Genomic DNA, 14747 nt, shown 5'->3' with positions numbered 1-14747 from the left:
ATCTAGCTGTACAAGACAAGTATAACATTACTTAAAGGGAGCTTTTCAAACTAAGAGTCTGACACTAAAATGTACTGTATTTTCAAAGATGTAGTGTGCTTTAACAAACAGAAGAGTCCTTGAATGACAGCTTTTGTTACCCTTTTGTTTGATGGTGCTGTATTGAAAAATTCAGGTTATGTCTATGCCTTTCTATTTCTGGTTTTGATTTCTCTTCAACAGCACTTCAAGAATAAAAATTGACTCGAAGCATGAATAGTAGAAGTCAGTGGATACAGTAAATGTTAGTCTGGCATTTACTGATTACTTCCGTCTGATTTTTTTCAGTCTCGTTTATTGAATGCTTAAATGCATTCTGTGGGCCATTGTATTGTTGCAGAAATGGAGAACGCAACAGATATATTGTGATTTAAAATGTATCTGGTTTAGACTTTTGGGCCAATTTTGAAAGTGGAAAATGATAGAAATCATCATTCTTGCCTAGACCTTTCAGTCTGATCTGTGCGTATTCAACTGCTCAGCCTGTGTATAGCTCTCAGCCTGGACAAACAAGACCCATTTGTAAGATTGGCACCCGAACAACAGGTGGGGCATGTGTCTTTTGGACTCACAAATCAATTATTATCCAATAAATCCAATGCATAAGCGGGACATCGCTTCCTCCAGAGCTCTGCTACTTCAATTAGCACAACTTTTCCTGGAGACAGTGTATTATTGAATGAAAGTGCACAACAAATTGTGGTATGTCACTGATTTATAAATACTGGAAAACAGTAGTTACTGTACATGTAAGTACGTTCAAAATGCATGAATTTTCACATTTTGGATTCCAGAGACTGACCAAGAAGTCAGAGAGGGGAAAAAAAGGCTGTATTTACTTGATCTAGGGGGAAAACCATCAACAAATTATCACAGATGGGCAAAATCAGGCATGCTTTGCCCAGGATGCTGGTTTCTTGCAACCAAGTGTACAACCTGCAGGCGAGCACCGCTGTGCTTTGCACTGCTGGTTCACAGCCGGAGGAGCCACCGCCTCTCCTGCCTTTCCCAAGTCTCGCCTGTGGCTTTCCTTCCTCCTAACGCTCACAAAACCTGACAGTTATAGGTTTCTGAGACTCCTCTCTGTGCCACTGCTGTTTTACTGTCTCCTTCCTTCCACTTCTCTCTATCCCACCAGTCGCTCTCTCCCTAAGGCCAACCTGTAAACTCTCCAGGACAGGGAAAATCCACATTTCCATCATAGTAGACTTTGTCGTTATTACAAATTCAAAATCAAGCCAAAACATCTGCCAACACACATTTTTAAAGCAGTGATTTAAAGTTAAAATGAAAATGATAGCTTAGTATTTCTTCTCATCCTCTCCCAGGGTCTTACTCTGCTAACCTCTACCCAGCTTTTCTGCTCCTACATATTTCACTACATGAAGACGATCTAAAACAGCATGAAATCTGACTATGAGTAAAAATTGAAATGAATTGCTCACTCATTCTGTAAGTAAACAGAATTATAGAAATCATAGAAAAATTAAACTTGGAAGGGACTTGTGGAAGTCACCTCGTCTGGCCTTTGCCACAAACCAGACCTAACTCCACAGTAAGAGCAGGTTGCTGGGGTCCGTGCCCAGCTAAGCTCTCCACACTTCCCCAGCCTCACCAGGGGCTGTCCCAGTGCTTTACACCTCCCATGCTGAAGAATCTGTCCCATATGCAATCCCAATTGTCCTTGCTGCAGCTTGTGACGGTGGCTTCTTGTCCTTCCACCTCTGTGCACTGCTGAGAGGAGTTTGTGGTCTGGCTTCTCCATAACCCTGGTTATGAAGTGGAAAACAGTATCTAGCACTGTCCTTTGCTTTCTCTCCTCCAGGCCAGGCAAGCCTAGCTCCATCAGCCTCTCCTCATACATCAGGTGCTCCAGACCCATCACCACCTTGGTGGCCTTCACTGGACTTGCTCCAGATACCAGTGAGACCTCAAATCTTTGCTTCCCTCCACTTCAAACCCGATGGTCCCAGTGGATTTTCACCTACCTTGCATCCCACCCATCCCATCCACATTTCCTCCTTTTGGCTGCAAGGATACTACAGGACACAACTGCAGTCTCATCAAGGTTTCACTGTCTATCAACCTTTTCTTGGCTCTTCTTTAATATATGTCAGGGCTCAAAGGTACCTGAAAAACAAGAGATATGCAGGGTCTCTCTTCTGGCTCCTTGCAGCAGAGAGCAGACCAACTGCTTTAGAGCACTTACTGTTCCTCTCTGAAAGTAATGTTTGCAAAACTGAGGTGTTTGTAAAGATTGATTTTCTGTATATAGCTCAAGAGCAAGCATATCACAAGATTTAAGTAAGATAAAAAGTGAGGCTGTGCTTGATGTGAGGTGCAGGAGTTAATCAGCTGTAGATAAGAATTGATGAGGTTTTATCATCCCAGTCATAGAGAGAATGACTGTGTTTCTTGGCCTCTTGATCACTTCAGAGAGTAAGTGAAACTATATATCAACCCATGTTTATCTGTGCCTGAGAAGTTCTTGAAGAATAAATTGAGCTCAGAACTCTTCTTAACCTTTCCCCTAGTTGGGGCTTAAAATTAAGCTCTCCCTCTGGTTTTTGAGCTGCCTCTCTGGCATGCTGACAGCATGTGAAGTATCCGATCTTCTAGTTGACTTCCAGGCCAACAACACAAGTGTGGATGAAGTTACAAAATAATGAATCTGGATGTTAAACAGAGACCATCTGGCTTTCTTTGCTACAAGATTATGAGCCGTGGTGAGCTGGCACATCTGCATCTAGGTACCACCTACACACACATTGTTGGCTGTAAATTTAGGGAAACAGAACTGCTGTTGAAAAATAACAAGATAATTGTTTTGCCTTCTTTTATATCACAAATTGAAGTTAGGATACCACACTTGAAATAGATGTCAACTGAGGCAATAGCTCTGTTTTCTCTCCTAACATGTTCCCACCCAGTGGAAGTGAATTATTACTTAGCCTCTAAGTCTACTGGATTTAAGAGAAAACCTTAGAATGCAAGTTCACAAATACTTATACTATGAATAAACTGCTTGCATAAAGAGACTGAAATCATTAGGTAAGTAGGGTGAGGCCTTGGAAGCAAGCAACTGTAGGCTTGGAAATTCTGCATATGTTATTCTTTCAGATCTTTTTCTCAGTATTGCAAACAAGTCTTTTCTTTTTTCCTAATCCCACCAGATAACCAGCTTACAAATGAAAAACATACAGATGAAAAGCCTATGAAAGGTATTGTTATGAGTTCTGTCGCAGAATTTAGCATCACAGACGCTTCATCAAAGGGTACCAAAAATGGGAAGAAATTGTCAGATGCGAGCACATCATCCATTGCTTCCCTGGAGAAATGCAGAGAATTCACTTACATTGAAGATGATGCATCAGTACATCAGAGAGACAGTGACGGTATGTTTTATAAAACAGATGACATTTAAGCTGATTTCTAAACAATGCCCAGTGCAAGAGCACTATGTGTATCTAACTTGAAATAAATGCTTACAGGCTGAACAGCAGGTTCAAGAACATAGCCAAAAACAGCATTAAGTTGCCCTGCAGACATTTTTGTGATAGATGAGAATCTGTAGAAGATGATCTTAAATTGTCAGTGATATTAAAGTCATAGAAGAGGAGCTTAGAGCCTATTGTGCAATGGAGCATTTGTACTTTTGTCATGAGTGTTTGCACAGAGGTGATAGTGTCGGTATCAGATAAACAGTATCTCACATGGACCCACTTTTCCCCGGTAGCAGAGGTTGTTGCTTGTGCCATTGGTACTGTAGTAGCTGCTGTGGTTGCTGAACAGATGCTGTGTTTGGTGGTCTGCACATTACTTCTATGGTCTTGTATGTGCAGTTCTTGTATGGATCATTACCTCCAGCCCCGCCATTCTGCTGACCCACCACCAAACCCTCCCTCTACTGCCTACGCTGCAAAACTCACGTAGGTCAGGATGAGCACTTCTCTTCATACTCTGCCTTGCTTCTGCAGAAAACTCTCTCTGATGACAGGGCCAGGTGCATACACGTGGATAGGAGTTTGGTTAGTTCAGCACGCTCTGCATCTTGAAAAAGCATATTTGAAAACAAAGCACTATGAAAGGTAGGTACAAACCAAAATTGCTGCAGAAGCCCAATAGTTCAGCGCATTTTTGCAAATGAACATTGCTAAAACATAACTTGCTCTGGGACTATTAATCAGAGCTGTCTTACCTTTTCGGAAAAGGAGCTGATTCTTTTTATTGTGTAAAAGCACAAGTTAAAGAAAGAGAATTGTTTTTTGTAAGAGCTTCTGAGGCAATAGTATAACCAAGAGTTAAGGAATAGAATGGGTTGTGAACACTCCTTACAGACCAAGGGGCATGACTCCTGCTAATCTAAATAATATAACACCCCTGATTTTAGTGGAATTACGCTGAGAACCAGCTATTCCTGTTTATTCCGATGGATATGAAAAAAGTGATTCTGTGAAGCATTTTTTAAGTTTCTTATGTGTGCCTTTTGTAATAATGGATTAGTGTGTTATATCCATTATAGTGTGGGATCTCACATATATCATAGTAACAATCCCAGAATTAAGAAATTCTAAATACAGATCAACACAATAAACCACAATGCTCTCCAGGAGCCATTACCATCTCCGTTGTATCACTGATCCTGTAATAAAAGGGATGTCCCTGATACATCTATTAGAATGAATGTAATTTCAGTGAAGGATCTGAAATATTTATTTCATTTAGGCGACTCATCCTCTAGTCCAGACACTCACTATCTCCTGAGTTTGTTGACTATCCGATCAGGTCCCTCAACTATTACTGGCACACAGGTGTGTACCATGTGATGCAAATAACAGATTTCATACTCCTTAAAAAAGCTAAAAGTGAAGGAAATTAACAGAAAAAACAATCTGTGCTCAATTAATAATGTTAAGGGCTGGATGGAAGCCAAGAAAACCAAAGGAAGCCAGATTTGTGGTTGTCACTGCATATTCTGCTCACTCTACTCTGACAAGTTACTGCTTATTCCACACACACGAAGCCAAATCCTGTTCGCTGGTGCATGGAGAACCTCTGAAGGCAGAGCTGTAGCTGAGGAAATTGGGGATTACTTTGTTCCCTGTGCTCAGAGAGGAGCAGATCCAAAGCTCATGGGTCTCACCAGGGGTGGCCATCGTGGCCTCAGCGAGCTTTGGACCAGGTTCGTTCAGAGCATCATCTGCGTCAGCTGACAGCCACCAGACAAGAGCAGGAAAATTTAGAGATGAGGCAGGCTAGCAAAATTATTAGAAGTTCTTCTTTTGTGGAAATTAATCTACCGATGTAGAGAATGAGAGCCGAGGTCGTTGTTCTCACTGAGATAAATGCAGTAATGCCGTTTCGCAAACAGCAGGGAAAACAGAGGAGAAAACAGGAGATTGCATCTTCTTTTATGCAGTTTGTGGCTAATTTATTCTCAAATATATAAATGAATGCATAGGAATGGATGTTTAATTGCTAATGTCTATTATTTATATACATTATCCCACTTAAAGCAGGACAAAAAAGCCTCACACATGCAGATTTTTCGAAATGTGTTACATCCATTATCACAGTTCATGGTGTGTGCTCTGATGGGAATTTAAAAGCATCTTTACTGCACATCACAGACTCTGTACTGAAACATTACTTTATTATTAAAATCTTGTGCTTTTTGTGTGCTCTCTTTCCTGGATGAAGCCCTAAGAATCATATCGATTCTCTCAAGATTACATAAGCACCATTATGGTTAACACATTCAGGAAAAAAACTGTTATTAGAAAACAGATCTTTGGAGAGAAAAAAAAAAATTGAAAGATCCTTATTTGATATATAATTCTGAATTTCATCTCTCATATCTATGTATAGGAGGGAAATTTCATAAACATAAGATATCTAAAAAGAATAGTCTTAATTACACCATGGACTACTGGATAAAATGATTACATTTTCTACACTGTAAATTTCATACAATTAAATGCAGTGGTGTCACCTTGTAAAATGTTTCAATTTTATAATTATTTCAGTTCATTTAGTTAGAAAAAAATATAAGCATGAATTTACTAAGTATCACCAAAATCTAGTCATTCTTATTCTACAGAACTGACTTAGAAGTTAGTTGTGCTTGTCTGAACTTAAATAGATCTTGACATATTTAAACAAGTATTAAAATTGATAACATTGGTGATGATATGCTACTTAGAAAGAAGTTCAATCACATGCTGTTTATTCTTGCTACCTGCTTCAACTGCTTTTTTGGTTTTTTTTTTTTATAAAGAAGCTGGAATGATTTTTTAATTTTGTTTTTCATCAAGAAAGCTTTCTTAAAAAGAAAAAAAAAAAAAAAAAGCATAATTCTGGAAACTTCCTGGCAGTGAACTTTATGTTACGTGAGATAGAAAATGCCACAACAGAACCAATGCAGTTGAATGAGTTCACAGTTAGTCATCCTAGGGCAAGAAATGTGGTTAGAACCATATGCTTTCCCGAAAGAACCAATGAAAAGGCATTCATATTGTTGAAGGCATTTTTCCTTTCCAAAAACAAGGAGGGAAAAAAAAAAACATTGAAAGGTCTGGGTCTTTGCGCTCCAACTGGATTCACACAGTCGGAATCTCACACCTGCTCCGAGCCCTGCTGCACCCGGAGGCAGCCTCCCAGATGCTGTAGTCTGAACGGTGGGGAGTTAATTAGTTGATTTTTGAGGGGAACAAATATAACACAAAGTTTTTGTCACCGTGACCAAGTTTTTAAGAATATTCACTGGCTCCAGACACACATCCTAGCTGATACTATTTTCCAAACTTTTGTCTCCTTTCAGAAATTAACAAGTCTGTGAGTGAAAAGGCAAGAAACCCGTTTCGGTGGGGAAGTGGAAGGACCCTGGGCTGAGAATCAATCATCACGCTGCCCTCTGTCAGTGCTGTTCTCCACACTTGCTTTTCCTCCCTGTCTTTGGTTAGGCAGTCTAGCTGTCCTTAAACATTTTTACTGAAACAGACTACTTACAGAAATCAAACTATAAGCAGATGACGAATCTGCACTCCTTTTTTCCCCCATGTGTGTGGATTTGGTCTTGTTCCCAAGATCGTCTCAGTCCTTATCCAGATGCCATATCAAATTCATGAGCCCAGGGCGCTCTACCCATCCCATGCATCCAGACTGGCCACGTAGAAAAGCAAGAACTAGACCTGGAGAGTCTGAGGGCCCAATCCACTCCCCACAAAAGCCTTGGGTGTTTGCGCACCGATTCCAGCAAGGATTGAATCAGACCATAACAGACTGACAGCCCAGAAAAGAATTGTTTAAATAAGAAGGGTTCAGTTCTGAACTCTTCATATGCAGGCAAAAATGCTCTGAAAGATTTGGGGAATTTTTTTTTTTTGTTGATTTTTTTTTTTTTTGCTGTCCTAGAAATAGCAGGAGCAGCCTGACGATTTTTATCTTTGATTGCAAATTCTTGTGAAAAAGAAAATAAACTCCAGTGTCACGCGTGTTGGTCAGGTAGCACATGTGGCATCACAAAGCAGCAGCACTTCCAATCTCCTGCAAGACTGCAAACCCCCCAGCAGAGCATCCCTGCTTGCGTGAGGTTTACTCCTGTGCTGAAGTTTATAGCTCGAACACTTTAAGAGCACTTGTTCCTCTGAACTTCACTGCCACAGAATATTTTCGTTCAAATTATTTTCATGACACTGTTGTTTTTTCCAGAACAAACAACATATACAAAATAAATCCTTTCATTTGACTTTATGGAAGTAGTTATCACCGATGTATTTTTACCTACCCTTGTGCTGTCTTGCGTCTCATTTCTGTGTAGTCACACTAGCCTAAACCTGGGTAATCAAGCACGCCCTTTTTCTTATGTCTTACTGCTTTTCCTTTTTCTTAGATGAATGCGCAACACTTATCCTGGCCTGCTTGTTCTGCCAATTTTGGGACTTTCTTATAATGCTGCCTGATACCTGTGAACATTGGCTGACAGATACCTGTTGTCCATCCAATAGATACTACCAGACCTCCAACGAAGACCATGCCAACAACGACTGCAACTGTGACTGTGACATTGACTGCAGCCTTTTTGAGTCCTGCCACGAGACTGGTGAATGCCTGGAACTTGCCATGGAGATTTCTGAAGTCTGCTATCGCTAATAGGAAAAGAACTGACAAAATTCCTCAAAACTGCCTGAAAGTGAACTGACAGAGTACAAAGGAGATTTTTTTTTTTTCTTCTTTAAAAGATAACAGTAATAACCAGAGTGTTTGCCAACCAGGACTATGTGCATCATGCTGCTCGCACCCTGGAGGTCTGTATATCTGTGCCATTCTCGTTGTATGATTTCACAAACTGTTGAAACCAATAAAGGGCAAAAAAGGGTCTTCTTGTTTGCCATAGACGTCAACAGAATTCCTAAGTGCCAAGTGTGCTCTGTTCTTTACCCATTGTCAGTCCGATGCTTTTATAAACTTCTCATTGCTTTAAACACAGTTTTCCCCCATTCATAAACACTGGACAAATTAGGACGTTATTTTAGGACTGATATATATATTCGTTCATCTTCCTAATGGATTCATACATAAACATGTATTACATATTGTTGGTTATTATTAATAATGTATGATATAGCATCATTTTATAATTAAAAATTTATTTATTCAGTCTCTTAAAACACACTTATATGCTCAGTTTAGGTAGAAAGGAAAATTAAATGAATTAGAAACCATGGTAGTGGTAATTACAGCAAACGTCTCTAGAAATCTCCAGTGAGTTTTGTAGAGGAAGCATTTTAACAGGGTAGTGCAATTCGACAGTGTATTAACGTGCGTGCCTATGGTTATGTAATAACAGGTTATGCCTATTGTTCATTAGTTAGAGGAAAGGGCTCCTTAAGTGTAATTAGCCTAAATGGGAATTGACTGCACACTTCCAGAGGAGAACTACCCCGTGGATAGCCAGTAACTCCTTTGCCAGGTTTTCATTTGTAAGATTTCTGCAAGCAGCAGAATATTGCCACCTATTCTAGTGGAAACAGGCATCTCCACCTGCACACAAAAGATTACAAAATGACAGTATCTATCCTGGCTGTGCTTTCAAACTCCCTCTATCTCTTTTCTGATGGCAGGTCTGATTAATAAGAAGGAAATACGTATTGCACATTACACGTATGACAACAAAAGCATGTAAATTCAGCTGCCTGAGGGTGCAGAACACACATATTAAGCACAGAGGAAAATACGGAGTTTCTTGCTCACATTAGATATTTATAGACTAACACCAAAGACAGTGTTTACTTTGTGTAGGCACTAAAACTTCTCCCAAAAACCCCACTGATCTCAGTGCAGAAATGCCTGGGGAATCCCAAACAAGAATCCTGGACAAGATGCTGGGATACTCATCATTGCTGAAGTCATTGAAGTCACTTTTTTAAATTATCAAATCTGTTTTAAAGTTTCAAATCTGCAGTCCTGACACATGAATATTTAATGGAAACAAAAATTCATGTGAATTTCTTTTTTTCCCCCACTTCTGGAAAATTCATGTTTTCAAAGAATTAGAAAGTAAGAAGTAGGTAGAACTGCTAATGATCTTTGTACAAGTATCTTACAAAGCTTAGCGACCTAAGGACAACAAACCTTAGAAATGCAACGAGCAGCCCAGCATACCTTGTTTCTGTGCTCCTTCCAGGACATCGGTGGGGAGTTAGAGAGGTTTGCTTATTTTAATTGCGACACCACATTGTGAGTTGTAGCCACCTAACAGAACAAAGTCATTAGTCCTTAATTGCCACACTTGCGCTAGCCTGCCGGCTGGGTCTGGACCCAAACCTGAAAAGCACTAACCACCGCCATCCAGGAGGCACTGGTTTTGCACACCCTGGGCAATGCTGAGTTTTAATGCTCCAGTTTGCACTCTCCCATAGATTTTTGATCTTATATTTCCTAATACTGAGCCTCACAACTAAACTCTCAGTGCAATGTATCGAGCCACAGAGGCTTGGATCACTCCACTTTCTACCATAGATTGTCCTCTACAAAGTGGCAAGTGGGCATGTGAGAATAAGACACTGACCCAAAGCATTTGTCAGAAAAGGCGAAAAGTTGCCCCATATACCATTTCTTAGAGAAGTACCAATAGAGATGCATGTTGTCAGTCCTCGCTCTTGATGCTGTCATCCAAAAGGGGAGATTTCACATGCAATGGCTGGAAGGAGCCCAAGAGAGGTAACCAGAGGATGGCATACCCCAGAATGCTGCCAGTGAGGGACCCAGAGATGGGGAACTTGCCTTGCAAGCCAGGATGTCTCATTCCAGCTCTGACCCTGCAAGGTAATACACATTGACCATACCGGGATCACCCATGGCAAGTGAGGTCTCCATGCATCATCTGTGGAGCGGAATTAAGGACTACTGGCACAAATATTTTTTTTTCAACTCTTTTCCTAGGAATCATTATTCAAAATAGCTTTTTTTCATGTTGTAATCCACAGGTTGGCAAACTGAGGTCATGTCTACTATAGGGCATGGGTAAGGTCAAAGACAGAATTACAATGGTCACGGCCATAACCGTGGCTAGACAGGATGTCCCAACAATATGAATTGAATCACACTGTGGGATATCTCGAGAGCTGCTGTTGTAGTGAATGGTGGTGTTTTAAATAATGCAGCAATATCTCCTTGCCTAAAGTGTACAATGGCACATTGCTTGGTTTCCTGTTTTAGGAAGTAGATTTTAAGAGGCCTTCTGTATGAGCATGAAACCTTGAAAAACGTGTTATTTCATGCAATGTCATAGAAGCAGCAGCTTATGATGACTTTGTTTTCTGTCATTGCAACATTGCGTTTACATGACACCCAGGAACCCTTTAATACGTTGACACCAGAGAAACTCAGTCAGACTTTTCCATTAACTATTCCAGAAACTGCGTTTCCTCTTTGGAGAGCCATCCTATTCCCACACTAAACTGACTTCCTAGGCCAGAGAAATACCCATTTATCAGATTTGAACATGGGTAGACATCCCAGTGAAACAGAAGTATTTGGAACAATTCAAGGCTCTCTCTGTATTTTTTATTTACTGGGAAGGAAGGTCTGAGCACTTGAGTAGGAGGCGTTTGGGTGGATGGCTGTTCTGAACATGTTGGACTCAGCTGTGCTCTCGGAGAGATGTCAGCTCCGCAGCGTGTGAAACCAGCTCCTCAGAACAACAAAAAGAAGTTACCATTTTGCAAACGGGAACATCGCTCCGACACGCCGCCTCTCCTCAGCACCATAAATGCACTGACAGATTGGTTGGGGGAACAGAGAGACAGAGATAATAACGAAGAGCTATATTGCTACCTTCTACAGGAAGGGACCATGGGATGCTCTCTAAGGATCTCCTCTTGGAAATGACCCAGCAGTCTCATCCTTGAGAGGAAAATGTCTTTTCACCTCCTTTCACTGTGTTCTCAGGACACACTACAGATTAGAACATAAACTCTTTACAGCAGAAATTGTAATTTGCTAAATATTGTACTGCACACAGAGGAGTGAACGTGAAAGGCCTCAGGGTGCTTCCAAAAGATTAAAGACCAGTTATCTCAAAGGAAATGAAATTCTCTAAGTGAACATGAGCCTCTCCATAATGTTGTTCTGGTGCCTTACTCTCCATGCACACTATGAGTCCCTTTAGATATGGGGCTAACAAAAATTAGCCCATGTACACCCCCCAAATACAGGGATGGAGCATATTATTTTAACTCCTTTGACTTTCCTCTGCTTCCTGGGGCATTTTGATCGTTCATACTCTCTTAAACAATCACAACCAGAATGACCAAATGTCAAGACAATGCACAACTCTGCCTTAACTCCAGTGCTGCTTAGGGATTCAGGCTGAGTGCTACAGCTGAGCTCTAGAAGACTGGTTCTCAGGAAGAAAGCAAAATACGGAACAATTAAGATGTTCGCAATTGTATTTCTCCTATTGTTATGCTTGTACGGTATTGAAAAACACTCAATAGTGTTGGACTAAGAAAGTACGTATCTATTAAATTTTTATTTTAATTACATGAAATGAGCGGTTCCTTTGCTTTAATATTCACCTATGTCAAGCTATATTTTAGGGCTCTTAAATTCAAGGCAAGTTTCCTATTATGCAAGAAAATAAGTTTACCAAACAGACGGGGATTTCCAGGCACTGCTCCACCATAATTCACAGTAACTGAGTATTAATCATGATTAATAATCTATCATTCCTGTGGTTTAAAAAAAAAAACAAACCAAGGGAGGGAATTATTGAGAAACTGCACTGACTCTTAGCATACTTCATATAATTGCACAATGGAACAATTCTATGGAATTCATTTTTCTGTTGGTAATGATCTAGATTTCCTTAACATTGCACATGAACAGGAATCGTTGCCATCTGATGCATGTTCCATGGCCTGTGCAAAATGAGTTGGTGGGTGCAAGCCAATTCATAGTGGATGTGTGCCCATATCACAAAAAACACCATTATAATTGGTACCCTTAGGAAAAATGCCAAGGACTGAGTGTAAACAGAGCACTTTCTGTCCCAAGAGCTAGCTCTTCCATGGTCAGAGTTGAAGCACAATAGAAAGAGCAATGCTGAACTGCATCTGCTGCCTCTGTAAAGGGCTTCACTCTCCCGAAGTAGCATTTGGCATCTCAGATCCCCTTTAAAATAAGGAGAAAATTCACTCTTAAGGGACACACTCATGGTGCCTCTTGCCCCCATACCCATTAAAGTCATCATAGAGGTTGCACAAGTATAAAATGAAACAGAGCCAGACGCTGTTACAGTATATACTTTGTCCTCTTTCTAGGTGTATCCAGAGAAAAGAGCTATTGTCACTAAATAAAAAGTGTCTATTCATCAATCCCCATTTGAAATCTAAGAAATCTACAAATCAGAAAATGCTGAAAGTCACTGACTTATCATCTGCTAGTGCTTTCCAGTGGTGAGCCACCATTCTCCTTGTATTGAAGAGGGACCATGGACTTTCAAGAGGCCAGTTCACAGGCCACTCGCTAGAGTATCTTGCTTATAAAATAAAGAGCAAAAATAGAAGATGTCTCATGGACATTCTGTTGATGGCCTGCCTGAGCAGAGCAGTTTAAGTGACAAAGTAATACTGGAAAAGTTTGCTTCCTTATTTGAGAAGCTTGCAACTGAAACAGTCATTCACATGCTCGTGCCACAGTATATTAAAATGGCCATGGTACAAAGAGAGAAAAAAACCCACCTTATACAAGCACACAAGAAAACCACCATCAATATCATTAAAATGCAGACTCAATTTATATTGCCAGTTTTGCTATGATTTCTACAAAGTAAAAAATAATGCCAGAGAGCAGTGAAGAAAATATTATTAGATCAACTGTATAAAAAGCATGAGTGATTCCATTAGCAAGCACAGCTGAGAAAAGACAGGATTTAAATCAAATCTAAATATGATAATATTATACAGCCAAAGTGACGTGTCCATTTTAGAAAGCATACAGGGCAGGGACAGACAAAGCAAAACAAGAGTGGAATTTGGGTTTTATGCTGTAAAACATGTTCTGTCTTACACAGCATTTCAAATCCTGATGGAAGCATCCTGTTAGCTCCTCGATTTTATACTGTACTTGTTCTAGCTAAGGTGTGCATTTAATCTACAGGGACACACTTTGTTCATTTTTATTGCAGTATATTTGCATCATCCATTCCCTCAGAGTGTCGGTGTGCCTTATCACTTGATACAGTCATCATACACACGAACTCTTCTGCTCAGGAAACAGCAAAGCTGCCCACAGAACCGCAGTTTCAGCTCCTAAAACTTTTGGGGGGTTGTGATGTGTCTTTGCTCCACATGCAGGGTGAAGCAAAATGTGCCAAAGGTTGGTGTTAAAAGGGACAGTAAATTGTTTAAAATAAAAGGATCAGGTTTTCTAATCTGTTCTCTTTTGGAACAGGAGACCTTACCCTGCATTTTATGAGACTTTTTATCAAAAATGTAGACATAAAAGTCTCTCTCCAAGAAGCGTTTTTTGGATAGTACAGTTTTCCACAAAGTCCAGTCTATATATATATAGAGAGAGAGACAGGTAAAGGATTAAGAAGCAGAAAGAGACGGGGTAGCTTTGGGTAATGTAACTGATAGCAGTTGTTACCAGCTCGTGGTCTTCAATTGCTCCCTGAAACAGTTTTCTCCTGTCAAGGCAATCTCCGTGATTTCTGCTGCACCAGAGGCAAATGAGCTGTGGTATGAAAGCAGGACAAGCATCAGCGGGCCTTTGCCCCAGCTCCTGGAGCTTTCTACTTCCTCACGTGCTGCCCACTCCTGTCCTCGTTTATATCCATATGATCTCTCTGAAGTAAGTTCCATTTGTAAGGGATTTCAACACAGTTCAAAATCAGGAGTGGAGAAGGACATGCATCAATATTCATCTTCTCAAAGATATAATTGAATATTAATCCATTTTAAAACCCTTGATTTTACTATGCATTTCAATTTTTTCTATAAACTATAACCCATACACACCATAAAGTCATCACTGAGAGGGGAAGCTGGAAAAATCCAGCTACCTTTCCAAATGGAAATCAGAAGATATATTTTTAGCTACATTAAGCCAACTGCATGCAGCTCTGCACACTTATGTAAGTCCAACATAAAAATAATCCATAATATTCCAGAGGAACAAATCCAATTCTTAGTCATATAAAT

The 14747-nt window shown here is 40.2% G+C and overlaps 1 protein-coding gene across 2 annotated transcripts in view; it reads left to right on the top strand.

Annotated features, from left to right (window-relative positions):
- The window catches only part of MDFIC2 (MyoD family inhibitor domain containing 2), a 45344-nt gene extending 37154 nt beyond the window's left edge, over positions 1–8190 (top strand). For both annotated transcript variants that reach the window (XM_059823557.1, XM_059823555.1), the window contains 2 exons: positions 3213–3434; positions 7931–8190. In XM_059823557.1, coding sequence (XP_059679540.1) covers positions 3213–3434; positions 7931–8190 — 482 coding nt within the window. The remainder of the gene's footprint in view (positions 1–3212; positions 3435–7930) is intronic.
- Positions 8191–14747: the final 6557 nt, after the last annotated feature.

The sequence above is a fragment of the Gavia stellata genome, chromosome 12 (assembly GCF_030936135.1).
Source record: "Gavia stellata isolate bGavSte3 chromosome 12, bGavSte3.hap2, whole genome shotgun sequence".
Taxonomy (NCBI): Eukaryota; Metazoa; Chordata; class Aves; order Gaviiformes; family Gaviidae; genus Gavia; species Gavia stellata.
Note: the sequence above shows the minus strand (reverse complement) of the source record. Positions and strands in the feature narration are given on the sequence as shown.